This window comes from Calliphora vicina, chromosome 3 (genome assembly GCF_958450345.1).
Source record: "Calliphora vicina chromosome 3, idCalVici1.1, whole genome shotgun sequence".
Classification (NCBI taxonomy): domain Eukaryota; kingdom Metazoa; phylum Arthropoda; class Insecta; order Diptera; family Calliphoridae; genus Calliphora; species Calliphora vicina.
The window spans coordinates 84,750,907-84,777,587 of record NC_088782.1 but is presented as its reverse complement, the minus strand read 5'-3'; the positions used below and the strand labels follow the sequence as shown (position 1 = coordinate 84,777,587).

General features: G+C 30.9%; 1 protein-coding gene across 1 annotated transcript in view; it reads right to left on the bottom strand.

Moving 5' to 3' along the window:
* Nca (neurocalcin homolog) overlaps nt 1–26,681 on the bottom strand; it is a 705,950-nt gene that overhangs the window by 149,635 nt on the left and 529,634 nt on the right. Inside the window, exon 3 of the mRNA XM_065504608.1 lies at nt 15,053–15,171. Within this exon, the coding sequence (XP_065360680.1) occupies nt 15,053–15,171 (119 nt within the window). The remainder of the gene's footprint in view (nt 1–15,052; nt 15,172–26,681) is intronic.

Here is a 26,681-nt window from a genome sequence, read left to right as displayed (position 1 = left end):
ACTGAACTTATTGCTGAAGTTAAAGAAGAAAATAAAATAATGGAAATGAAATTTCAAGAAACTTCTAGAGTCAACAACAAGAAACTTCTTGCCGACAATGAGAAACTTCGTGCTGAGGTTAAAGCTGAAGTCAAAGAAACTATCAAACACTTAGCTGAAATGGAAGCGAAACTTCAAGAATCCTCTAGAGCTACAGATAAAAAAATTCAGGAAATGTCTGAGGTTATTAACAGCAGAGTGGATGTCGTTGACAAAAAGGTGTCCGAATTAGAGAGCGGCCTAGAAAAACAATCCCAAAAAGTTGATAATAATTTTCTCGATCTGGAAATGAAAATTAATAATCTTCAATGCCAAGACGGACCGGTACGAATTATTTCAGAAACATCGAGTAGAATAAAGGCTCCTAGTTTTGATGGCAGCACACCATTTAATGTTTTCAAGTTCCAGTTTGATACAGTTGCCAAGAGAAATGTATGGAGTAATGAAGAAAGAGCTATAGAATTGATTTTGGCCTTGAAAGGGAACGCAACAATAGTTCTTGAAAGCATACCAGTAAGTAACAGAAATAGCTATGATGACATAATGGATGCTCTACAACGTAAGTATGGTGGAGAACACATGAAAGAAATATACCGAATGGAATTGTGTGGTAGAGTACAAAAACCTAATGAGACGTTACAAGACTTTGCGGCAGAAATCGAACGTTTGATGCAGCTTACATATCCAGACGAAAACCATCCGTTATTGGACCATTTCAAGATTCAGGCATTTGTGAATGGGCTTCGTGACCCTGATGTAAAACATGCGGTTTATGACACACGGAAGTCAACATTTGCGGAAACCGTTTCATTCGCGTTGGCACAAGAAACAGCAAAATTAATGTCTAAGTCGCAAATATGCAAGGTACGGAATATCGAGGTTATAGCTGAAAATGAGAGAAATATAGTCAGTGAAATAATAGATGCAGTTTTAAAGGCTTTAAGTAAGAGACAAACTAAAGCCAAAGTTAAATGTTATAACTGTGGAAAAATGGATCACGTTCAGCGAAACTGCAGAGCACCAATAAAGCGAATCAGATATGTTTCAGCATCAAGAAATAACCAGATGGCGAATCATCAAGCATTACAGGAGCCACCTTTAAAGCGAGCTTGCACTGAGGGACAGGATCTGACACCCACACCTGATGGCCCTACCATCTCCATATCAGTACTGCAGCAGGAAAATAAAAATCTTACTGCTAGTGGGTACAACAACGGTCGGAAGCACATCCTTACTATGGAAACGGGAGCGTCGCAGTCTATCATCAGAACAGATTTAGTAAAGGAATCGATGGAACCAATTTGCAATGTAAGTCTACGCACCGCTACTGGAGAGCCTGCCGCTGTCCATGGTAAAGTTAATGTGAAACTAACTATTGGTGGTATTAGCGTAAATCATGTCTTTGTTGTGGCCGATATTGTGGACGAAGTAATCATTGGTGCAGACTTCATGATTAGTCACAGCATTACTTTGGATATGGGACAAAAAGTCATGAATTGGCGAAATGTTAAAATACCTCTTGACGTCGGATATGAGAGCAAGTCTCAAGTAAGAAAGTTAGTTTTTGTTGAGCACAAAAGGTTGCCACCGCAGTCAGAGGATTTGGTATGGGCCCGTGAGGAAGTGGAGGATTGTATACACAATGGTTTGTTGGTGTTAGAACCAGCGGATGTGAGAAGTGGCCATGTAACAATGGAGTCCCTCGTTGAACAGGGCAACGACAGAATGGTTCCTGTTGGAGTGATAGGTCTGTCCCGCAGAGAAAAGATCATCAGGCCGGGTCCCAAGATGGGTGAGGGTGCTTCAGCAGAAAAAGAAATGCATGAACTCGTTCGGAGCCGAATTAAAATGATAAATGACCAAATGAAAACCAGATATAGCTCACAACGTAATAAGGGTTTGTCATCCAAATTAAGGAATCACTGCAAAGGACCACATAGGGTGGTTGGCAACGCTGTATTCGATTTCGAATATTCAGTTAAAGAACATTGTAGAAAGTACACCACAGATGGCGTATGTATTAGAAACCTCTACACAGTTAAAGAGAAATCTAGAGTGCAGATGGCAGTGTTATAAATAGTAGCAGAGGTTGCAGTCGTTAGTGGGTTTATCAGAGACGCTTTTCGAATAAACATCATCTAAGTGCCTTAAAGTGTGTTGTGTTTTTCAAGTAAATTCGTGTACATTATAAATTGTGTCTGTGATTCTGAGAATTTATAAACGTGTACAAAAAACATTGAGTGGCTATTTAATTCTGTTGTTGTACATTTTAAAGAAATAAAGAGTTGTTACAATTTTCAAACTACTAAACGGCTTTTATTTGCAATCAAAAGTATCCGGTTTATTTAAAGGAAATAAACCAGCGTGTTAAAAAGGTTAAAACGTAACAATATATACCATTTGTAGTAGAGTCCTCTAGCTGCACCATCCCTAAAAAGCTATCTCGGCAATGACCATCAAAAGTTCGAATAACTATAGCTAAGTTTTTAGAAATGCTGCAATCTGTACTTTCGTCTATCACTAAAGAATTTTGCAAAAATAATGCAAAATTTGGAAATCGAAGTGGAATTTTCAGGCCCAGTTAGATTTGTTACGATTTGCTGAATATAACATTTTTTATCATGTGGTGGCCCAATGTGGCAAATGCAATGTTATGCTCAGCTACAAATGCACTGAGCATTATTTCTAATTTTCTAGCCGACTCACAGTGGGAGAAATGACCAATCTAGTGGCGCTTTAAGGAAATTTTAAATTTTAGAATTCTGCTAAGAAAACAACGGATTTTTGTTTTGTTTTGCTCTCGATATTCGCCCACCTGTGAGCTTTCAAACTTGTCATATGTTTTAGCAAGTGCATTAATACTTTTCGCGCTTTTTTAAAGTTAAAGTTTGTTTACACAACAAAATCATTACTTTATATATATTTTTTCGAATTAATGTTTAAATTGAAATTATTAGGTATGTATTAAATAAAAAAATATGTTTGTGATTTGTGCTTATATGTTTTTGTTCTTAAATGTGGTAAACAAATGACCTGTGAAAAATAGTGTTTTATTATATGTAACTTAAACTTCTGCGGAATAAAAGTTGGGAGTATTCGACGAATTCCGCTCCAATGTTTGGTTTATTTGTTTCTATGTTCTGTTTTCTATGTCCATGTGAAAAATTAGCTGCAACTTTTTACGTTTTTTAGATGCAATGTCGGAGTCTAAACGCACCCTTTTTTTAATTTGGCACTCTGAGCCAGTACTAGCAAAAAAGTTTTTGGCGGTGGAAAATCATGTTTTTTCTAATGTTATTGATCCATCAAAATATAACGAAGAGCAATGTCAACAAATTCGTCAACAATTAAGAAATTTTGTTAATAAACTGTGGACAACTAGTCACAGAATCATGACAAAATTCGCAGATCGAAATAAAGAATGGTTAGAAGGAGATCTTATTTTTCCAGAACCAGCCAGTGATCGTCGTAAATATACAAATTTTTCAGAGTGCTTAACTAAAACTCAAATAAAAATGGTTTCTTCTATTGTTGATAAGACGCCAACAGAAGAGTTAATGTTAGCAACGCGCATTAGTCTTCTCAAATCTGGAAAACGGAATGCTTCACAAGTTGTTTCGAAATTGAGCTCAGAACCTACAATAGCTTCAAAAATGAATAAAACTGTAAATGCTAAGCCAAAAGCACATATTCCATATACACCTGAGGAAGCTTTGGGCCTATATATAGATGGAGACTACTGTAGTGTGTTTGACAAACCTAAGTTGCATACCCTCTGTATGCAACTTGATACCTTTAAAATATTCGTCTACACTACACTTCGCTGGCAGCATGTATTATGCTGGCTCAGCTATTTCCCACACACACGATGTGTGGTACTTAACTTTAATTTAAGTTTAGCTTAGGAAATATTTTAGAAGTAATAATTAACAATAATAAATAGACATTTAAAGTGAGCAGTCGCATTAGCGGCTGCTCTCAATAATATATAAAAATTAATTAAATATTTAATAAAAAGAACATTTTAAAAATAAAGGGGACGGTCGCGCAAGCGACTGTTCCTAAAACAAAGAAAATTTTGTTTATTTAATAAAAGATATTACATGGCGATCCGGTTAATATTACACTACTCAAAAAATACATATAAATTAATGCAATATGGTGCCAAAGAGCGAAATTGTAACATTTATCCAAGCTACGATGTTTTAGCTAAAACTAAAAAAGAGTGTTACCCCAATGACATACGCGTAACTGAACGTTCAGCAGAAATAAATTTACAGTCTCTTATTAACCATACTGTTGGACGTATATTACAGGGTTTTCCAGCAGCATTTGAGGACCTCGTAGTGAATGCAATAACAACGATTGCATAAAAGCCATTTATAAATGGGGTTGTGATGGAAGCAGTGGTCACTCTACTTACAGGCAATGCTTTAATGTTCCCGAAACTGGAACTATTGATCAGCATTTATTTGCTGTATGTATTGTACCTTTGCTAATAAAAAATGGATCGTCAATACTATGGGAAAATAATCGACCTTCTTCAACTAGGTTCTGCAGACCTATTAAACTAATTTTTGAAAAAGAGTCAGCAGACTTAGATCGGGTTGTGGTTGAAAATGTTAAGAGGCAAATTGCTCAAATTTTACCTACAACATTAAATCATTTGAAAATACAACATGAATTCCATTTGACAATGATTGACGGAAAAGTTTTCAACGCCATAGCGGAGTCATCATCACAGACTTGCGGAATTTGTGGAGCAACTCCAAAATAGTTTAACAATCTGAATATGATTCAGTTGAGACAACCACAAGAACATTTGTACGAGTATGGATTATCAACACTCCATGCGTGGATTCGCTGCTTTGAGTGTATAATTTATATCGCGTACAGACTACCAATAAAAACCTGGCAAGTTCGTGCACAAAATAAAGAAATTGTTCAAGAAACAAAAATTCAACTAGAACTAAGAAAACATATGGGCATCCTGGTGGACATTCCAATGACGGTGAACACAAACACGGGAAATACAGCCAGAATATTTTTTAAGCAACCGATTTTGGCCTCTACAGTAACTGGCGTACAAATGGAATTAATTAAAAGATTTGGAATAATTTTGCGCGCAATGGCTTGTGGGTATACAGTAAACACAGAAGCTTTTCGCATATATGCTTTGGAAACTGCAAATATATTTGTAAGTGAATACCCCTGGTTCTACATGCCTCCATCCGTTCATAAAATATTATTGCATGGCGCAGATATTATTAAAAATGTTTCGTTACCAATAGGAATAATGTCAGAAGAAGCACTTGAGGCAAGAAATAAAGATTTTCGTAGCTATAGGCGTAACCACACACGAAAAACCTGAAGACTACACACTATGGAGGACTTAATACATGCATTGTTGGTTTCTTCAGACCCTTTCATTACATCTAAATCTAAAAGTACCTCAAGGTACTCAAAAAACATATTGAAATAGATGATGAGGTCAAGCTACTTCTTTTAAATGAGTATGAGTTAATAATTTTCCAAATAGTTTCTTCTAGAACATGAGCAAATATAAAGTAGGATCTTATTATTTAAAAAATATTCCATAATTTACATCAAGAATTTGTTACTTTAATTTTTTTAATTAGAAAAATAAAAAAAACAGTAAAAAAAATAAAATTACAAAAATAAAACACAACTGCTTTATTTAAAAAAATACTATACTTAAAATTAGCTATTTTTTAAGTTACATATTAACAAAGCAATGCGAAATTAGCAATTTCTTGCACAGACCACAATAAATCAATAAAAAAAATTAAAAAAACATTTTAAATGAAAAAAGAATAATTACAAAAAAATCATCATAGTAGAATTTAGCAGTCACATTATTCTTATTTTAGTTCTCATAAATTTGCATGAATTTCTGATTTTAAGTACTATTATTGGTGCATGCTGAGTGTAGGGTAAAATTCCAAAAAATAAATAAATATAATATATAATGCCTAAAATATAATTTTGTTTAAAAAAAAGTTTTAAAATCGAATGTAATACAAAATTATAAACATACATACAACTATAAATATATTAATTGTCGATGATGAATGATACAGCATTAATGGCGCACACTGTACTGAAGCGGCATGTCCCAAAAAATTTTTTTGAAAGAGCATATCCTTGGCTATAATTTCACTGAACATTTGTAATAGATCAGATCAGTAATTATAAAGATATAATTACAGCGCCACCAGATTGGCCATTTCTCCCACTGTGCGACTCTGCTACATTTGTGTAAAAAGTAAAATATCCATATTTAGTGTTTTTATTTATGGAATTATACGTATTTAAGTTAGTTTATTTTATTCGATATTAGCATTTTCTATATTGTTAGAAAGAAAACATTGAACAGAATACAACTTATTTCAAATGTACGTTGTGATTTTGAGAAATTGTTCTTATATGGAGCTATTACCAATTGTAAGCCGATCGTCATAAGATTCAGTACAATAATTTTTGTTATAATAGCGAGGATTAGTTATGTTGAATTTAAACCTAATATTGATATTTGTAAAAGATTTATGGCTATTTAAGTGATTTTCGGAAGTGGATCATATATGGGGACTATGGTCAATTATTCACAAAATCCAGTAGTATGATTTTTGGTTACAAATTATTGATCTGTATACAATTTTAGTTCGATATCGAAATATTTAAAATATATACATATATGTCCTTATATGGGAGGTACTTATAAGGGAGCTATGACCAATTACAGGCCAATATTCAAAAAATTCCGTACATTGATTCTGATGTATACGAGGATCAGTTGTGCCGAATTTCAAAATTTTCTTTTGTTTGTTTTCTATTGTCATATTACTGAACAAATCTGATTTATATCTGTATAATTTTATTTTAAGAAACCAATACTACCTACTAACACTTTTCTCAGGTGTTTAATTTGAATGAATAAACATAAGTTTTCAATGACTTTCGAAAACCGCAGAAATAGGACTGTTTGAGCCTTTAGTTTTGTGATATAATTGCATCTATTTCAATTACAATTTTTATTTTACATTATTTTTAGAATAATCACAAAAAAAGTTAACCGTTCTTAAAATCGCACGTACTTTATAGTCGGTCCTGATATTTTAATTTTTATTTTTGTTATAAACTGTCAATTAAATATTTAAAGTTAATTAAATTGATCTGTAATAAAATTGCATTCTGCTGAATGTAACACTTGTGTCTTAAATAATCTCTAAATACATAATTTTCATTATTAAATTGTAAATTTTATTGTTTACAAACACATATACAATCATTCTTAATCATCATTAAAAATACACACAACTGCAATTGCATTTCTTCGTAAATAAACATCTGATTAGCTGAATATAATCTGTCAATTTTATCAGTGCTGCCAAGTCTTGCATTATTCAGGTTGTATTCTTTAACAATAATCGGTATTATCGACATACACTTAAAGAAATTACTATGGCAGATCAATATAAGTGTCTCAACAAAAGCTGTACTTTATCATGTGATGATGAGAGAATAGTGGTTTGTTGGCTTTGTCATGGCATGTGTCATTTTAAGTGTAGTGGATTGTCTGGTTTGGTTGCTGAAGCTGTCTGTAAAACTAAAGGTTTACATTGGTGTTGCACTGCATGTCAAAAAATTGGTGTTGAATTTTATCGGTTTTTTTAAAGCACAAAAACCACATTTTTAAATATTCAAAATAAATTATCTGCACTGTCCTATGAGATAGCATCTTATGAAAATCTATATGAAGAATTTAAACAATTAAATTGTCTTAATTCTCCACCTCAATCTTCTCCAAAACGCCGTAAATACTCTAGAACCAAAAATAAAGCAAACGCTTCTCAAAGTCCTGGTGCTTCTGCTTCTGTTTCCAACGTTGTTGTTTCTGATTCAATTACACCAAGTACGAGTAACTCCAGTAACATTGCTACAATGTCGAAAACTATACCTAATTCTGAATATTCACATACAGAAAATAACGCTAAATTTGTTTCTGGTACTTCAAATGCTGCAAATCAAACTTCACATATTAGCTTAAAAATTATTCCGCCTAGTAAATCAATTTTTATATCCCGTTTCGCATCCGATACTACCGTTGAAGAAATAAACTTTTATATAAAATCGAAATTAAATTTTGAAGCTGATTTCACTACATATAAATTCTCTAGGAGGATTACATCTTTTAAACTCAATGTTCCCTACGATCTTTATGAACTAATAGTCAACTCTGATTTCTGGCCTGAAAATACTTTGGTTCGTGAATATGAATTTTGCTGTACTTCCGCCTGTTCACCAATTAAAAGATATTTCAAAAAACTGAGTTGTGAACTTTCTGATCGATTAACTATTATTTATCAGAATGTTCGAGGCTTAAACACCAAAATGTCAAACCTTCTTATAAATAGTTACGATTTTAATTATGATGTTATTGTCTTTACTGAAACATGGCTGAAAGACAATGTATTCAATTCTGAACTTCTCTGCAATAAATATCAGATCTATAGATATAATAGAAATAAGCGTAATGGCGGTGGTGTTTTAATTGCAGTTTCATGTCATTTTGCCTCTGAATCTATTTTGTCCAGCCCTTCAGAAAATACCGAATTCATTAGTGTAATGATAAAACTAAAACATAAAAAAATCGACCTCACCTGCTCATACATACCTCCTAATTCCAATGAACTAGTTTATCAACAACATGTAAATGCCATAAAAATTATTGCTGATCTTGCTGAACCAGATGATGCTTTTTTTGTAATCTGCCCTCTATTTCATGGACAAAATTACCTGATGCTCCTAATTTAATTCCAACAAAATCTAATACATGTGACGATGATTTTTTAAATAATATATTCGATATCTGCCTTTATCAACTTAATAACGTCTATAATGAATTTGGAAAATTATTAGATTTGTTATTTGTAAATGATATATGCAATTGCGTAATTTCTCGCTCAGATCCTGTTACTTTACCGGAAGATAGATTTCATCCTACATTCGAATTTATTTTCACATTGCCTCCTGCGCATAAATCCGCAATTCAGATAAACCACGAGAAAGTTTATAATTTTCAACAAACAAATTACGCTAAATTAAATGCTTTAATATCTAATACCAATTGGAATGATTTACTGTATGTCCCTTACTTAAACAATTCTACTTTGGATGGCATGGCTGACATTTTTTATAATAGAATATATTCCTACATGGATGAATGCACTCCAAAACACAGTTCTTACCAACACACTGGTCCTCCTTTAAATTCTAAACAGTTAACTAAACTAAAGAATTTAAAGAATAAGTATTATAAAAAATTTAAGAAATCCGGCTCGCTCATTGATTACGGTAAATACTCTGTTTCTCGTGCTGAATATAATACTCTCAACAATTTGCTATATAATAAATATTTACATAAAATGAAGAATGATTTTAAGCTTAACTCGAAAGCGTTTTACAACTTTGTCAACTCTAAACGAAAAACAAATGGATATCCTTCTGTAATGAAACTCAACAATTGTGAATCTTCTGATGACGTTAACATATGTAATATGTTCGCTGATTTTTTTGCTAGTACATATTCGGATGCTCAATATGTCCCCGATAGTTACCCATACTCATTATACACTAATCGTGCTATATCGTTTCCGAATATTGACACTGTTGATTTATTGGAAAGTTTAAATAAACTAAAAATTTCGTATAATTATGGTCCAGATGGTGTTCCAAGCTGCATATTACATTATTGTGCTCAATCGTTGGTAAAACCATTAATAATGTTGTTCAACATATCCATAAAATATGGATATTTTCCTAAAATTTGGAGGTCGTCCTACATTATTCCTTTATTTAAATCTGATATCTCCAATTATAGAGGCATTGCTAAACTCAGTGCAATTCCTAAGATTTTCGAGCACTTTATTACAGATTACATGTTCCATCAATCATCGTCTATACTGTCATCATGTCAACACGGATTTTGGAAAGGTTGTTCTACTACAACGAATGTCCTTCATTTCACAACACATGTAAACCAAGGCTTTGTCCAAGGAAAACAAACTGATGCCGTATATACCGATTTTAGTAAAGCTTTCGATAAGGTAAATCACAATCTTCTTTTTATTAAGCTGGACCTTTTGGGTTTGACTTCTCGTAGCTTAACTGGATAAAATCGTATCTTTTGGATAGAACTCAATGTGTTAAATTCAATAACAAATACTCCAAAAATATTTTGGTTACTTCTGGTGTTCATCAATGACCTTCCGGATGTTTTAAATTTTTGCAATATTCTAATGTATGCGGATGATTTCAAAATCTTTTTGAGCTACTCTCAATATGAGGATCATTTATATCTCCAATCCTATCTCAACAATTTCTTTTCCTGGTGTAGTCAAAACTTAATGGAATTAAATTTAAAAAAATGTAAACTTATGCGTTTTTCAAGAAGTAATTATATTTCTGCCAACTATACTTTGGACAATTATCAACATGAATCTGTTGAAAATTTTCTTGATCTCGGAATTTTACTAGACCATAAATTGAACCTTGTTTCGCACATTACTATGAAAATAAATAATGCCAGAGGTGTACTTGCATTTATAAAACGTTGGGCTAAGGAATTTAGAGACCCTTACATCACAAAACAACTTTACATCTCTTTAGTAAGACCTATATTGGAATATGGGTCTATTATCTGGGATCCTTATTATAATATTCATGTACAACGAATAGAATTTGTACAAAAACAATTCTTACTCTTCTGTTTACGTGGTTTACGTTGGAATCCTGAAATAAACCTTCCATCATACATTAATAGACTTAAATTAATAAAATTGCCTACATTATACAGTAGGAGAACTATGCTTAATGTAACATTTTTGATCAATATAATTAATGGTGTAGTCTGCTCCGAATTCCTTGTAAATAATGTTACGTTTAACGTCCCTCAACGCTTGTCGCGTCATTTCAAGCCACTGTATGTCAAAAACGTTAGGACTAACTACGCCCAAGCTGATGCAATAAGGAGATTATACTGCGAATTTAATAATCTTTATCATCTCATTGATTTTTCCCTAAGAACAGATGTAATTAAACACAATATTATTCTTTTTTTTAAATGATTAATTATTTTTGTAAATGTTTTGTAATTATTTATATGTATATACTTTCATAAAAGTCTGTAAGGATTTAATCCATTGACTTAAATAAATAAATGACCTAATATTGAAAATTTGGAACAAATCAAGATCCCAGTTAGAGTTTAAATTTTCATAATTTTTATCTATTTATACTCATATTTTCTGTATTGCCGTCCTTCGGCCGGGCGAATGGACTTTCAACTCTGGGGTGTATTGAACATTCGCTTCATTAAAATCACTTTTTCTGTATATCAAAAATTTCTGAAGTACTAAAAAATATAAATTCAAAAAGGAATTTTTGTTTCACAATGTTAATTAACAGTACCAAATTATATATCATATAAAAGGTATTTTGAAGCCCTATTTAATGATACACATAATGATCAGATCATTTATAAATATATGAGAAATTTTATATATATTGACTTTAAATGCCTCTAACTACTAAACTAAGAGAGAGCAGCCAACATTTTAACGCAAGCTGTTTTGACGATCTTAATTAATTCCGAAAACTTTGTTAACATTGGTAATCCGACTTTAATAATAAATATTGTCGTAAAAATACATTATTTACAAAATTTGACATTTAAGCCGCCGCCGTTATATTCTTGTTTAAGCCGCCACCGGCGACCAAAATATACGCCGCCGCCGATCATTTTACTTCAGCTTGTTTCGGGGTAGTTTTCGTGGCATGTGTTTAACGTGGGCATACCGTGAGACGTGTCTTATTATATGGGCAACACCACCAATTATGGGAACTCTACACAGAATACATCTTTCGCCTTTTCCGTCTTTTTCATTTTCTAACCATTTTATAACACGAAATGGTACAACGTACGGTTTTGCCTGTTTGCTTGTTCTACAAAAAAATAAAATTAACTTTCAAATACCTTGATAATATACATATAATATCTTATCCAACTTCATCAAAATCCATTTCCATTTTTTTTTTAATAAAAAGTATTTATTAATACAAGAAACATAACAATATTTTCACTTCTTCAGAATTTTAATAAGCTCAGCAGAACAAACAAGTGTCAATATCAAGGAGTACTTATTACAATGTGATGTCTATAGCACAGCTGTAAATTTTTTTTCACGTGTTTCGAGGCCAAATCTGTAAAATTTACTAGTGTTTGTTGCGAATACTACTAAAAACGTAAATGCATACAAACTTTGGTCAACAAAAACAAATTGCATGAGGTTTTTGTACATAATGGACAATTCCACGAGAATGACTACCACGACCAGCGTTGCCACTCATAAAATATTTTTCCTACCAAATTTCTGATTAAAACAACCAAAACCTACCAAATTTTAAATATTTGAGAAATGCTATTTGGATTCGTTTCAAAATTAATAGTTAAATTAAAATTATATTATTACTCCAATAACATTACCCAGAGGAAGAATATTATTTAACCCTCCGTTAGTCGCAATCATTTTCAATCGAGACTAGCACAATGTATCAAATTGATATATTGATATCCACACTAAAAATTGTGTGTGGATCTTTTCATAATTGACCATATGAATAACTGTAAAGAGCGTAAAACTCCTAAAAGCGTTGGTATCCCGACACAACACTGTTCAGCGCAGGCTAATACTTCTTTTAACATCTGTGATCATTCTTAGAAACTTGTTTTGGCGTCTTTGGATATTTTCTACATTTGACGCTGAGGCCGTGCCCCATAGCTGTATGCCATAACACCATATCGGTTTTATGATCATGTTTAAAGTAGTAGTTTACAATCTAAATTAAGCGTAGAGTTTCTACCAATAAGCCAGTTAATTTGAATTGATTTCAATTTCATTTGAGTCAACTTTGCATCTATATGACTTTTCCATGTAAGGCGACGATCGAGATGTATTCCGATGTAATCCACTTCCGGTTGTTGAATTATTGTTTGGTTATTGATATGAATTGGGGGGCATGATTCTCTATTCAATATAAATGTTATATGTGTACATTTTTGCTCGTTGACTTTAATTTTCCATTGTTTTAACCATTTTTCTAATTCAAATATGTGATTTTGTAATTAACGAGACGCTTCTTGAATAGCAGTATCATCAGAAAATATTGATGTAATAGTGCGATTGTTAGCTGGCATATCAGACGAATATATCAAATATAAAAAGGGTCCCAGGATACTGCCTTGGGGAACTCCAGCTTCAATGGGTTGTGCAGTACTTAAAAAGTCTCCTTCTTTAACCTTAAAAAGTTGGACCATCGGGTACAACTTGTTCATAAGTATCTTCTCAAATAGCTTCGATATATTAGACAATAGGCTGATGGGTCTGTATGATTCTACTTTTGTGTGATCTTTTCCCGGCTTGGGTATCATGGTAACCAGTGAAACCTTCCATTTTGTAGGATAATATTCAAGTCGTAATATAGCATTAAAAATAGAAAGAATTATTTTTGTTGCTATCCGAGGTAGCTCCATAAGCATCTTGTTACTGATTTTGTCAATACCAGGCGCTTTCTTGGAATTTAAGTCAACAATAGCCTTTTCGATCTCTCGAATTTCAAAACGTAGGGGTACGGCTGCTCCAAAATAGGGTACAACAGGTGGCAACTCAATTGCTTCGTTTGATGTGTTCGGTGTAAATACTTTTTTCAAATGGTTAACAAACAGATTCCCTTTTTCAGTATCATTTCTTGCCCAACCACCACTTTAATTTCGCAAGGGGGGCTTACATATGACAGGTCTTTTAAGATTTTTTGTTGCTCGCCATAATGAGTAATCCGATTGCGGGGTTGCGTCCAGGCTTTCTAAATATTTATTCAATGATTCCATTTTTCGAAATTCCAAGAGCTTTTTAAGTCTTTTTATACAATCTTTAAGCTTCGATTTGAGTTGAGGGGATCTGTGCAATTGCCACTCTCTTCGAAATCTTATTTTTTCATATAAGAGCCGTTCGCCATCTGCAGAATTAATTCTATTATATCTGATTTGTCGGGGGGTTTGGGTAGCATGTTGAGCAGCCAGCTTGAGATTTTTATCGAAATTGATAAGAGAGTGATCAATGTTTTCTGCTGTTCTTAGTGGTGTGTTTTCCGAGCAATGTTATTAATATCGAACTCGTAATTAATGAGCTATGTTATATCGCAGACAATTGGTTAAGATTGTTGCCTTGATTATTGTTAACAAATAAAGCCTTTAAAATATTGACATCTTTTATTTAGTTTACTAAACTTTTCTTTCAGTGCAGCTCTCTTTCTCTAACCAATACTATATCAGTTTTAGCTTTGGATATCCCTGATTTAGAGCTTACTACATCATTTTATTGGCAAAAATATTAGTTTAAACTGACTATATTTAATTTTTTAATTTATGCTAAAATTGCGGTTAAAACTATTGTTTATTGAAACCCAAAGTATATTTTCTATTAATTTTTTTAGTTTTTGTATACATATATTTACAGAATATATATTATTTTATTATAAGAGAAAAATCTGTCACGTACGGTATGTCACGTACGATATTAAATTTTATTTATTATAAAATCATCCAAAGATTGTTTTTGTTTAAATATGACGTATTGTAAAGAAATTCCACACGATGATATGGAATTACCCATATGCAATGAAATGGACTCAATCATTTGCTATACTAAAAATTCAAAGAGGAGAAACAATTTTTAAATTGTACCAAATGAATCGCGGTAGTACCACGGTACTTTACAAGGTCAAAATGTACAAAAAAGTACAATTGTACCAACTTTAACGTCCCTGCTGTGGACTGTTACGTGTTAAGCCTTTGATAAATATAAAATTTCATGATGAAAAGTGGTTAGTATAAATTATAAACTTTTTAAATAAATCAATATAAACTGACTCTTACCTTACTTGCATCTCCATAGGGAAAAAAATTTCCATATATTTTTTTGAACTCTTCCACCGATAGGTGCCCACTTGGACAATCTTTAAGGAATCCTTTATACCACTCTTGAATTTCAGCATCTGGAAAATGTATTTCATCGATTAAAAAATTAATAAAAAGTAAATTAAATACTGAATTCAGAAATTGAATTGGTTAATTTATTATTAAATTTCTACTTTTGTTACTATGGCACAACATACGTACATTAAAATTGTACATTGCACTTTTTTATCACAATTAATTTCAATATATTGTTACGTTCTAACCTTTTCAAAACCTTTGTTTATTTCCTTTAAATAAACCGGATACTTTTGATTGCAAATAAAAGCCGTTTATACACGTTTATGATGAACACGAATTCACTTGAAAATACAGCACACTTGAAACTAAACTCACGACTGCAACCATGACCACTATTTATACACACGTAATCTCTGGTGAACTTTCTACAATGTTCTTTAACTGTCAAACTCGTAAGTTCGAAATCTAGAGCTTTCACATACACACGCCATCTCTGGTGACTTTGATCAATGATCAATTCAAAGCTTTTATTCAATGTTAATAATGCCCACAGATATGTTACAGTTTGAGAGGCACTGCTACTTTAAAAGCATTATGCAACTTTAAATCAGCCGTTAAAATCGTTATATTCAAGTACAATTTCGTAACAATATCTACATAAAAATAGTATGATGTATTTAATAAATCTAATTATTGAAATAAATTATGATTGTAAGGCTGACGCACAGTGTGGCAAATTTAAAAATAGCGGCCAAAACTCTATAACTTTTGACACAGGCGGAATTTTTTAATGCGGTTTTTTTTCTTTGATAGGCGGAATTTTTTTTTTGTGGCGGAATGTAGTTATGATGTCTAGAAAAGTGATAGTTATTTTCTGAAGAATTATTAGCCATAATTTAAGTAAGAATTTTTGTTTGCAATTTGCATATGAAATTTATAACAAAAAATTTATTATTTATTGTATTGTATAACATAAAAACCTTTCTGAGTCCATATTTTTGTCGAATAATTAAAAAAATTTAAAGAAAAATGTTGAATTTTTTTAGAAAAGTTTTATAAGAAATATTTTATTTTCCAATAAAATTTAATAAATAATGATAATATGTAGTAGTAAAGAATTATAATAATAACAAGTATGAAAGTATGGTCCGTCAAGCCCAACAATACCTTAAACTAAGAAAATGAGCAAAATCATTTTTCTTTTAAATTTCAATAATTTATTTTCGTGAAAGATTTTCGGAAGAGGGCATTATATGGCAGCTATGACTAATTATGGACCGATCGCCATGAAATTAGGTCATGTGATTTATGTCTATATGAAAGTAATTTGTGTTGAATTTTTCGTGTATACCAACATTTTTAAGAGATATATGCTCATTAATGTGATTTTCGAAAGAGGACCATAGCACTTTAACGAGATTAAATCTCTTAATTACTTTAATATGAGTATTTAATATTAAAATTTGGCGGCAAAATAAAAAAAGACTTTTGGTCGCTATTTCAAAATTAACAACACTGTGCGATGCACAATGCTTTGTCCCAATATAACGAATGAACAAAAGTAGCTTGTGTAGACATATGAAATTTGGTACACTCATACCCTTTTGCATTGATAAGGAAAATACAAATTTTCAGCAAAATCGAATGAAGGACTTGCCTATCTGACATATATCCTGAATATTAAAAATTACATTTTAGCTAAAATAATCATTAAAATGTCTCACACATTTTCATTTTTCGCAATCAATCAAGTCTAAATATTTAAAACTACCATATTGATAGAAACATATTTTGTAAGAAGTTCAATGACCTTTAATGCACTAATTTAACTAAAATTTTGTCAAACAACATCATCACTTATTAGTTACAAATCAATATTATTATTATCAAGAACAATTATAACAAAATTCCCAAATTTTAAAGTAATTTTTTTAAGAGACAAAAACCAGTGGCGTTATAAAGTGTGTTCGCGTACTATGCAGTAAAAAATATCCAGTAACATTATTTTAGAGCAGTGTCGCTCAATATCACAATTTCCTAGCACGGGAGATAGGGCAAGCAAATTCTGCTGACGTTACTTTGATACACATACACTATAAGCTTACTTGTGTGTTGTCTAGAGTGTTACCATATGTCAAGTTTTCCCTTTTTTTGCAAGGTTTTTGAGATGCAAAAAGTTTTATTTTTTTAAAAAAAAGTTTTTTGGAAAATTGTAAATTTATGATATCAATAAGTTGAACCGTTTATTTCAAAATGATGTTCCCAAATTCATTTACTAAATATGGTAATTGATTTATTTAGGAGCTGAAGTGTCTTCACCACTAAATTCACATAAATTATCTCAGTCTAATTATATGTACGAATTGGGTTTTGTAATTTTAGTATGTATGTAGTTAAAAAAAGTTTTTTTGTTGAAAAAAAAGTTTTTTTTTAGAAATAAAAAGTTTTCTTCAAAAAATGTATGGCAACACTGGTTGTCTTATAATGATCATGTGTTTGTTGCTTTGTTTTCATCTCAGAGAACAAAATCAAATCAGTTGTGGTGTTGTTGTTGTTTTTATTCTCCGCTGTTTTACCAACACAACCAAAGCTTTGTGGTATGTGTTTGAGCACCACAGTTTTAGAGAGTAAAAATGAATTACTCTCAATCTGAAAAATAACCAAAAAAAGTACGCTAGCAACAATTTGTAAAAATATGTTATATTTTATTATAAATCAATTTAAAACGTTTGTTTTGTGATATTTTACTTCATTTTTCAACTTTTTAATTTTGTTTACATTTGCAACCATATGCTTTAAACCAGAGACCAAAAATAACTGTTATTAAATTTTTTGAGACTGAAAAAGTTAGGCATAAATCAATGAATAATTTTTACGTTTTCAAATAAGAGTTATTCATAATAAATATTTTTTTTCGTTGCTCATAACTTTTATTTTCGATTTATATTTTTTACGTTGCCTAATAAGTGTTATTCATAATATATATTTTTTTACGTTGCTCATAACTTTTATTTTCGATTTATATTTTTTTACGTTGCTCATAACTTTTTTTTTCAATTTGTATGTTTTTAAGTTGCCTAATAAGAGTTATTCTAAAGAATATATTTTTTTCGTTGCTCATAACTCAAAAGAAGTTTCTTTCGCCTCCTTGGTTGCATTTCATTAGTACATACATTGAATTTATCCTTTAAAGTCGCAAAAAATAAGCTTGGTATGAGATTGATGTTTTTTATTGAGTGTTTTTTAATTATGAAGAATTTTGTTTCACAATCAATAGCGGTATTCACTGTTAAGTGCGAATGGTCTAGCATCATTGCAAATGCAAAACTTTACCGTAATCCAATAACAAAATACATACAAAAACATTTACAATTTTGCATTTGCAATGATGCAATACCATTCGCACTTAACAGTGAACTCAATGTTTTAGCACCATTTCTCAGTCAACAAAATACGCAAAGCAGAAAATGCTCTTTCAACAGAAAGCCGTTTAGCCGGCAGTGCATAGACAATATGAACCAATTTCATTAAAAATTGCAAAAGTATCCTTCTATTCGTCAATCAGAAAATCGGATATTGGTTGAAGTGGAGATACTTCAGGTGAAGTTAAATCGAAAATAAAAGTTATGAGTAACGAAAAAAAATATTTATTATAAATAACTCTTATTAGGCAACGTAAAAAAATATAAATCGAAAATAAAAGTTATGAGTAACGTAAAAAAATATTTATTTTGAATAACTCTTATAAGGCAATGTAAAAACATAAAAATCAAAAATAAAAGTTATGAGCAACGAAAAAAAATATTTATTATGAATAACACTTATTGAAAAGCAAAACTTATTTTCATTGAGAATAACTATTATTTAAAGAAACAAAAATTTATTTCTACAATATAACAGTTATGGCTAAATTTTTTTAGATATTTCTTATAACAGTTATGTCTCTGCTTTAAACATATTTATACCCTACACCACCATAGTGGCGGGGGATGCAGATGTTTGTAACGCCCAAAAATATTAGTCTAACACCCACCTTAAAGTATACCGATCGACTTAGAATCACTTTCTGAGTCGATTAAACGATGTCCGTCCGTCTGGTCGGCTGACTGGCTGGCTGTCCATGTAAACCTTGTGCGCAGAGTACAGGTCGTTGGGGAATTTCGGTTTTTTCAGTTTATTCAATAAACTAAACCGTTTTTGAGTTACGCGAATATATGTTGTGCAACCTCCTCCATTTTCGAAATAACGGTATATCTCGAAAATACAAGCTAACCTAAAAAAACGGTTAGCACCACTGAATTCAGCGTACCCGAATTAGTTTAAGCCGCTGGGTGCCCCTCTTGACAAAAAAAAGTGTCAATTTCGTGCATAGTGATATAAATAAAATAATGATATAACTTAACATGACTTCAATTAGAACATAAAAAAGTATATAAAATAAGTTTCACTAATTAATTCCAATTTCGTATTTACCTTGTTTAAAAAATTCACTAGTTATTGTACTAACTCTACACTTTTGTAAAAAAACTTTATTTATTGACACTTTATTTACACTTTTAACATACACTTCAATTACAAATTCAATTTAAATTTATCACTTATAAATTATATTTAGTTAAAAACACACACTTTATTTAACACAACCAATGATTTTAAAATTCATAAATATACTGAGTATTGTCATGTTCTTCTTCTTTCTTTTAAAATGTAAACAGTAAAAAGTTGATACTACTGTAATTTGCTATTGTAAAATTTGTTACTAACCAAAAATTATATTCCTTTGTATACCAAAATGGATCGTTTTTGTATCATAATGTACTTTTTAATATTATCTATTAAGTTAATTTTTAGGGATCTTTGTTTATAACTATAATGTACATTAAGATGAGCATAATTCGATAGTAATGTAATTTGTTTTTGTAAAATGTTTTTTCATATGCTGACTAACATTTTTGCGACACAAAAGAGACACATTTTAGTATACATATCGAAAATATAACTTCCAATTGCTGGCAGGGATTCCACATTGTAGATTCTACCCAACAACAACATTCTACAATTTTTTTGTTGGGTGTTTGTATTGTTTACGTATGATAGAGTAGCTCATATGAGAACTCATTATAAACAACTCTGTCTATTTTGTTAGAGAATAAGATTTACAAAGAAACAAAATAGAATTGGTGAATATACTCAATGTCCCTGCCAGCAATTGGAAGTTATATTTTCGATATGTATACTAAAATGTGTCTCTTTTGTGTCGCAAAAATGTTACTCAGCATATAAAAAACAAATTACATTACTATCGAATTATGTTCATCTTAAAGTACATTTTAGTTACAAACAAAGATCCCTAAAAATTAACTTAATAGATAATATTAAAATACAAAATAATATTATTTTTGGTTAGTGACAAATTTTACAATAACAAATTACATTAATACCGACTTTTTACTGTTTACATTTTAAAAGAAAGAAGAAGAACATGACAATACTCAGTATATTTATGAATTTTAAAATCATCGGTTGTGTTAAATAAAAAGTGTGTGTTTTAACTTAAGTTCAATTTAAATAGTGATAAATAAAGTTTTATTAAATAATTAGTGATTAATTTAAATTATATTTGTAATTGAAGTGTTTGTTAAAAGTGTACCAATAAATAAAGTTTTTTTAAAGGTTATTTTTTTTAGAGTTAGTGCAATAACTAGTGATTTTTTTTAAAAAAATGTAAATACGTATTCCAATTAATTAGTGAAACATATATTATATAATTTTTTATACTCTAATTTTTAATTAAAGTCGTATTAAGTTAAGTTATATCATTATTTTATTTATTTTTAATGTAAATACGTATATGTATAGTGTTTTCATAACTGGAATGCAATAAAATATTTCCATTTTAATGCAAGAAGCAGAATTGGAAACATTATCTTCTCTATGGACACTTTTTAGACATAAATGTAGATATAATAATAATACACTAAATGGATAGAATTGGTAGGTATCATATGCGTGGCACGTTTTCTCCCGCACTGTGACACTATTACGATAAGAAAGCGATATCATATTCGCTGAGTTTCAACTTCAAGATAATACGTTTGGGACACTAGAAATTACAAACGGAATGACAAACTTATATATACCCTTGCCACTCATGGTGAAGGGTATAACAAGTAAGAGTGCTATATTCGGGTATGCCGAATCTTATATACCCTTCACCTTTGTTGTGGATGCATTATTATTTTTTATAATAATTAGTATATACAGTCAGCGTCAAAAGAAAGTGTACAACTTGTTTTTACATTTAAAACGTTTTATTTACATATTAAAAAACAATTTTTTCTCCAGTTCTAGTATATTTAACAAAACACTTAATTGTTCTCTTGCAATATATAAACAAAAAACTAAACTATTTCAACTGCAACAAAAACAGTAACAACAAAACCAAAAATACTCCATTTTTAACGCGTCAAAAGAAAGTGTACACATTTAGAATTGCAATAAGATTTTTCTAGCTACATAAAAAAATATATTGTTATTCTTTATTTTTGCCTAGATTATAATTTTTTGTGGATCTTGCTGCTAGTCTCATGAGATTTTAAGATAGTAGCTTTTCTTGTTTGATCGCGAGAACTTTAAAACCAAAATGGGAAAACAAACTGCAATTGAAACAAGAATGTAAGTCATAAAATTTAAAAATGTAGGCAAATCGTCATGTGAAATCTCCTCTATAATAGGAAGAAGCCATAATACTGTAAAAAAAATTATAGACAAACAAAAAAATTTAGAATTTTAGAAGATCAGCAACGTGCCGGAACACCAAAACGCCTTAACAACCTTGAAATACGATCGATTGTGAGAACAGTGAAGAAAATATTCACAGTAAGTGCAGTAAAATTATGCGAAGAATTAACAGATTCGTCTGGAGTGAGAGTTAGTAACAGTACGGTTCGCCGAGCGCTACACCCAAATGCTCTATATGGTGGAGTTCCGAGAGAATAACCCCACATTTCCAAACGAAATAAAGAGCGACTTCGAGAATTCGCAAACAGGTATAAAAACCAAGAAAATTGTTTTGGAATAATGTGCTGTTTACGGACGAAAGCAAGTTTGAGATTTTCGGATATAAAAAAGGAGTAAAATTTGGAGAAGCAAAAATCAAGAGTTCGACCAAAAAATGTACTATCCACTGTAAAGCATTGTGGTGGTTAGGTGATGGTGTGGGGGTGTATGGCGGCAAGTGGCATGGGCAAACTCATATTTATTGATAGTTTGATGAGCAAAACCGATTACCTAAACATTCTTATAGAAAATATGGAACCCATCATTAGAAAATTAAATCTAGACCGAACCTGGATCTTCCAACAGGACAACTATCCGAAGCATACTTCTTAACTTGTTAAAGAATGGTTGTTGTATCATACACCGAAACAACTGGAACAACCCCCACAGTCACCGAACATTAATCCCAATGAACATCTGCGGTAGCATTTGGACAGACAGATCAGAAAATGAAATATTACCAGCAATGACTCTCTACATGAAATTCTGCAGGAAGAGTGGTTCAACATCCCAACATCGGTGACCTCAAAATTGGTAGAAACAATGCCAAGGAGGCTTGAAACTGTTTTAAAACCCAAAAGATGTCAAATAAAATACTAAACACGTTTTTTCTTCTAATTTCCCTAAACTGTACACTTTCTTTTGACGCGTTAAAAATGGAGTATTTTTGGTTTTGTTGTTACTGTTTTTGTTGCAGTTGAACTAGTTTAGTTTTTTGTTTATATATTGCAAGAGAACAATTAAATGTTTTGTTAAATATACTAGAACTGGTGAACAAATAGTTTTTTAATATGTAAATAAAATGTTTTAAATGTAAAAGCAAGTTGTACACTTTCTTTAGACGCTGACTGTATGTATGTATATTGCCCACTTTCAGCGTACAGCATCCTAAACATATCAAGAACACTTTTAAAAATTGTAGTAGTTACAAACGAAACAAAACACCAAAAAACAAAATACGCAAAGCAATAATGCCATGTTTCCACGGCAGTCTGAATTACTTAATTCGCGTTTTGAATTAAGATTGCGAATCAACCTGTTTACACGACAACATTCGTAATTCAGTTTGACATTTATTTATTTCTTCTTCTTGTTTTTTTTTCTTCTGTTTACATGTTTTGTTTTTTTGTTTGTTTGGTGCGAATTTTAAATTTGTAATTTGGATAAAAAAGGTAAGTAAAAACATAAAATTGTAGCATTATTAATTAAACAAATATAATTTAATTATTATTTTCATTATTAGAAAAAAGAAAAAGTGCAAGCAAGTGTGACGAGGGCAGCGAGCGGGCTTTATTAGAGGTGTGGACTGAAAGAATGGCAGAGCTGCTATTTCTACAAATGAATTTAACTTTAATCAGACTTTTTTTCTTTTAATTTATTTATTTAATACAAAAATCTTTTTCTTTATTTTGTTTTGACATTTTTGTTTGGACAGCTGATTTTGATACATAAATAGTCGATAAAAATTAGAGATGGCAGTCATTCGTTCGTAATTCATAAGGTAATTCAAACTGAATTACGTACGAACAAGGTAATTCGCACTTGAAATTTTGTATGGCGAATCAAGTAATTCAGTTCGTAATTGGGGGTTGAATGACGAATGAGAGCGTGAATGACGAATAAAGCCGTCGTGTGAACATGGTATAAAACCAACACATACAGTGCTGCCAACCTTTTTTTGGAGAAATCGTAAATTTTTAAAAAAAAAATCGTCAAAATCGTCAAGTTAAAAAGAAAAATATTGTCAAGAAATCGGCAAGACAAAAATACGTTAAAAATACCAAAAACATTTTTTTATTAACTTTTTAAATATTTTTATTTTATTTACATGTTAATAAAGTTATTATTTAATAAAAAAAAATAATTAATTTAATTTTGGTATTATGTGACTTTACTAAGTCATTTTTAATTGCTATATTAAAACACTGAGAATTATTTAACTTAAGATAACCCTTTGAAAACAATATTCCTTGTAATGTTGAAGAATCCAACAAAGCATTTCTGATTTTTATTTTATTTAAATTTACAATATTAAAAATTCTTTCAAGGTTGGCCGAAGAATGTGGTGGTGCCATTAAACTCGAAACAAATTGTGTTAAAATTGGGAAGGCTTTTGCATTATTGACTCGCTTTAAAATAGAAATATTTTTCCAATGTTTGGAGTTCGGTGAATTTCATATTATGTAATTCTCGAACTTCATTATCAAGTTCTTTTCCATTTAATAAATTTGGAATAAGTTTGGCCAATTGGAAAATTGAATAATTTTTTTTGTTCAATGGAGTTTAATCCTTCTAAAAGTTTATCGTCAAAATCAAAACGTTTTAAAATTTGTGAAACCAATTCAATATAAAATTGGACGCTGTCTGCCTTTCAATTTGTACATTGCAAAAGGGGACTTACAATATTTTAATTTTAGGAAAAAAAGGTTACCATATGTTTTGCTTTTAAAAAATCGTATTTTTTGTTCGCGGGAAAAGTGAAAAATCGTCAATCGTCATTTTAATAAATTTGATTTAAAAAATCGTCAAAATGACGATAAATCGTCAAAGTTGGCAGCGCTGAACACATATCCAAACATACGTTTTGTTGTATAAAAAACAACAACAAAAAAAAAACAAAAACAAAATACGCAAAGCTTTTTTGTCAAAGCATGCAATAAATTGACTTTTTTCGATGAAATTTTCAGAGGTTGTCTCGGATTTTTGCTCATATCTCCGGATTTTGCTGATTTTAAATAGCAAACTTCCCGAAAGCATGTCTTACAGAATTATTGAAGATTTGGATCCCGGTCTGGGGTCTTCAGAAAATTGATTTCAGCTAACAGACGGACAGACAGACGGACATGGCTTAATCGACTCCGCTATCTATAAGGATTCAGAATATATATACTTTATAGGGTCGGAAAATTATATTGTGGAAATTACAAACGGAATGACAAACTTATATATACCCTTCTCACGAAGGTGAAGGGTATAAAAATTGGCGAATATAGTAATTAATATGACAATTGATTTGTCGTAATTTGTTTCTGTGTATTTTTTACTGGACAAAAAATATCATGTTCTCTATCTACAAACTGTCTCCTTTAACACTCTCTTGCTCTCTCATTACAAGTTAACGAACGGAACCCCGTAACTTACAGTGATAATTTTTACAAATTCACCCCTATCGTGAAAAACATGTGAAATTTATGTTCCCATGAAATATCCATTTCCCTCGAAGGGAAAATTGCTATCTTGATATTCTCCTAAACTTTTCATTTACAATAGTTGATTTTCGTTCGTAGCAGCTGTTTATTGTTTACAAAATTTCATCTAAAAATTTCACAACATGGGAAATTTTTTCACATGAACAAAGTTTATGAACGAAAAATGGGAAATGGGAACATATTTCATGTGAAATAATGATTCGCGATAGGGGTGATTATTACAGATTATACGTGAACACAACAATAGTAAATATTAATAAACATTACAAACAATACTTACCCAGCAAAAACTTAGCTTACAAATAAGCTGAAAAATAAGGGGAATTTGACGATAAGACTACTTACTATTCTACTGAAAAAAGTACTTATTTTTGTTCGCGATGTCCCAAAAGTAATCCTTTATATTTTGGCCGGAAATAAGTTGTTTTGTTAGTAGAGTTATTTATAGATTTTTGTATTTACAAACAAAAAAAAAATAAGTCGCAGCCACGAGTCGAACTAACAACTATCCGTTTGTACTCACTACACCACCACAAAGTATACAGAGGCGTCACGAGACAGAAAATAATATAGTTCTATATTTGTTTCATTTTTATACCCTTCAGCTTCGTGAGAAGGGTATATATAAGTTTGTCATTCCGTTTGTAATTTCTACATTTTTCATTTCCGACCCTATAAAGTATATATATTCTGGATCCTTATAGATAGCGGAGTCGATTAAGCCATGTCCGTCTGTCTGTCTGTCTGTCTGTCCGTCTGTCTGTCTGTCTGTTGAAATCAGTTTTCTGAAGACCCCAGATATCTTCGAGATCCAAATCTTCAATAATTCTGTCAGACATGCTTTCGAGAATTTTGCTATTTAAAATCAGCAAAATCGGTCCACAAATGGCTGAGATATGAGGAAAAAACCAAGACAACCTCGATTTTTGACCTATTTTTTTACCTACATATATCTGGATTACTAAGACATTATATAGACAATATGGATATCTAATGATAGATATTTCAAAGACATTTGAAACGACGTATATAAGACCATAGTAAGTTGGACCTACAATGGGTCAAAATCGGGAAAAAAAATTTTGAACCCGAATTTTTTTAAAAAAAAAAAAATTGAAAAAACAAAAAAAAAATTTTTTAAATTTTAAAATTTGAAAAAAAAAAATTTTTTTAAATTTAAAAAAAAAAATTTTAAATAACAATCGAAAAATTTTTTTTTCCAAAAAATTCAAAAAACAACTGGTAAAAAAATTAAATTTTGTTTACCTGAAAATATTTAAAATTTTGAAGTATAATTTGGT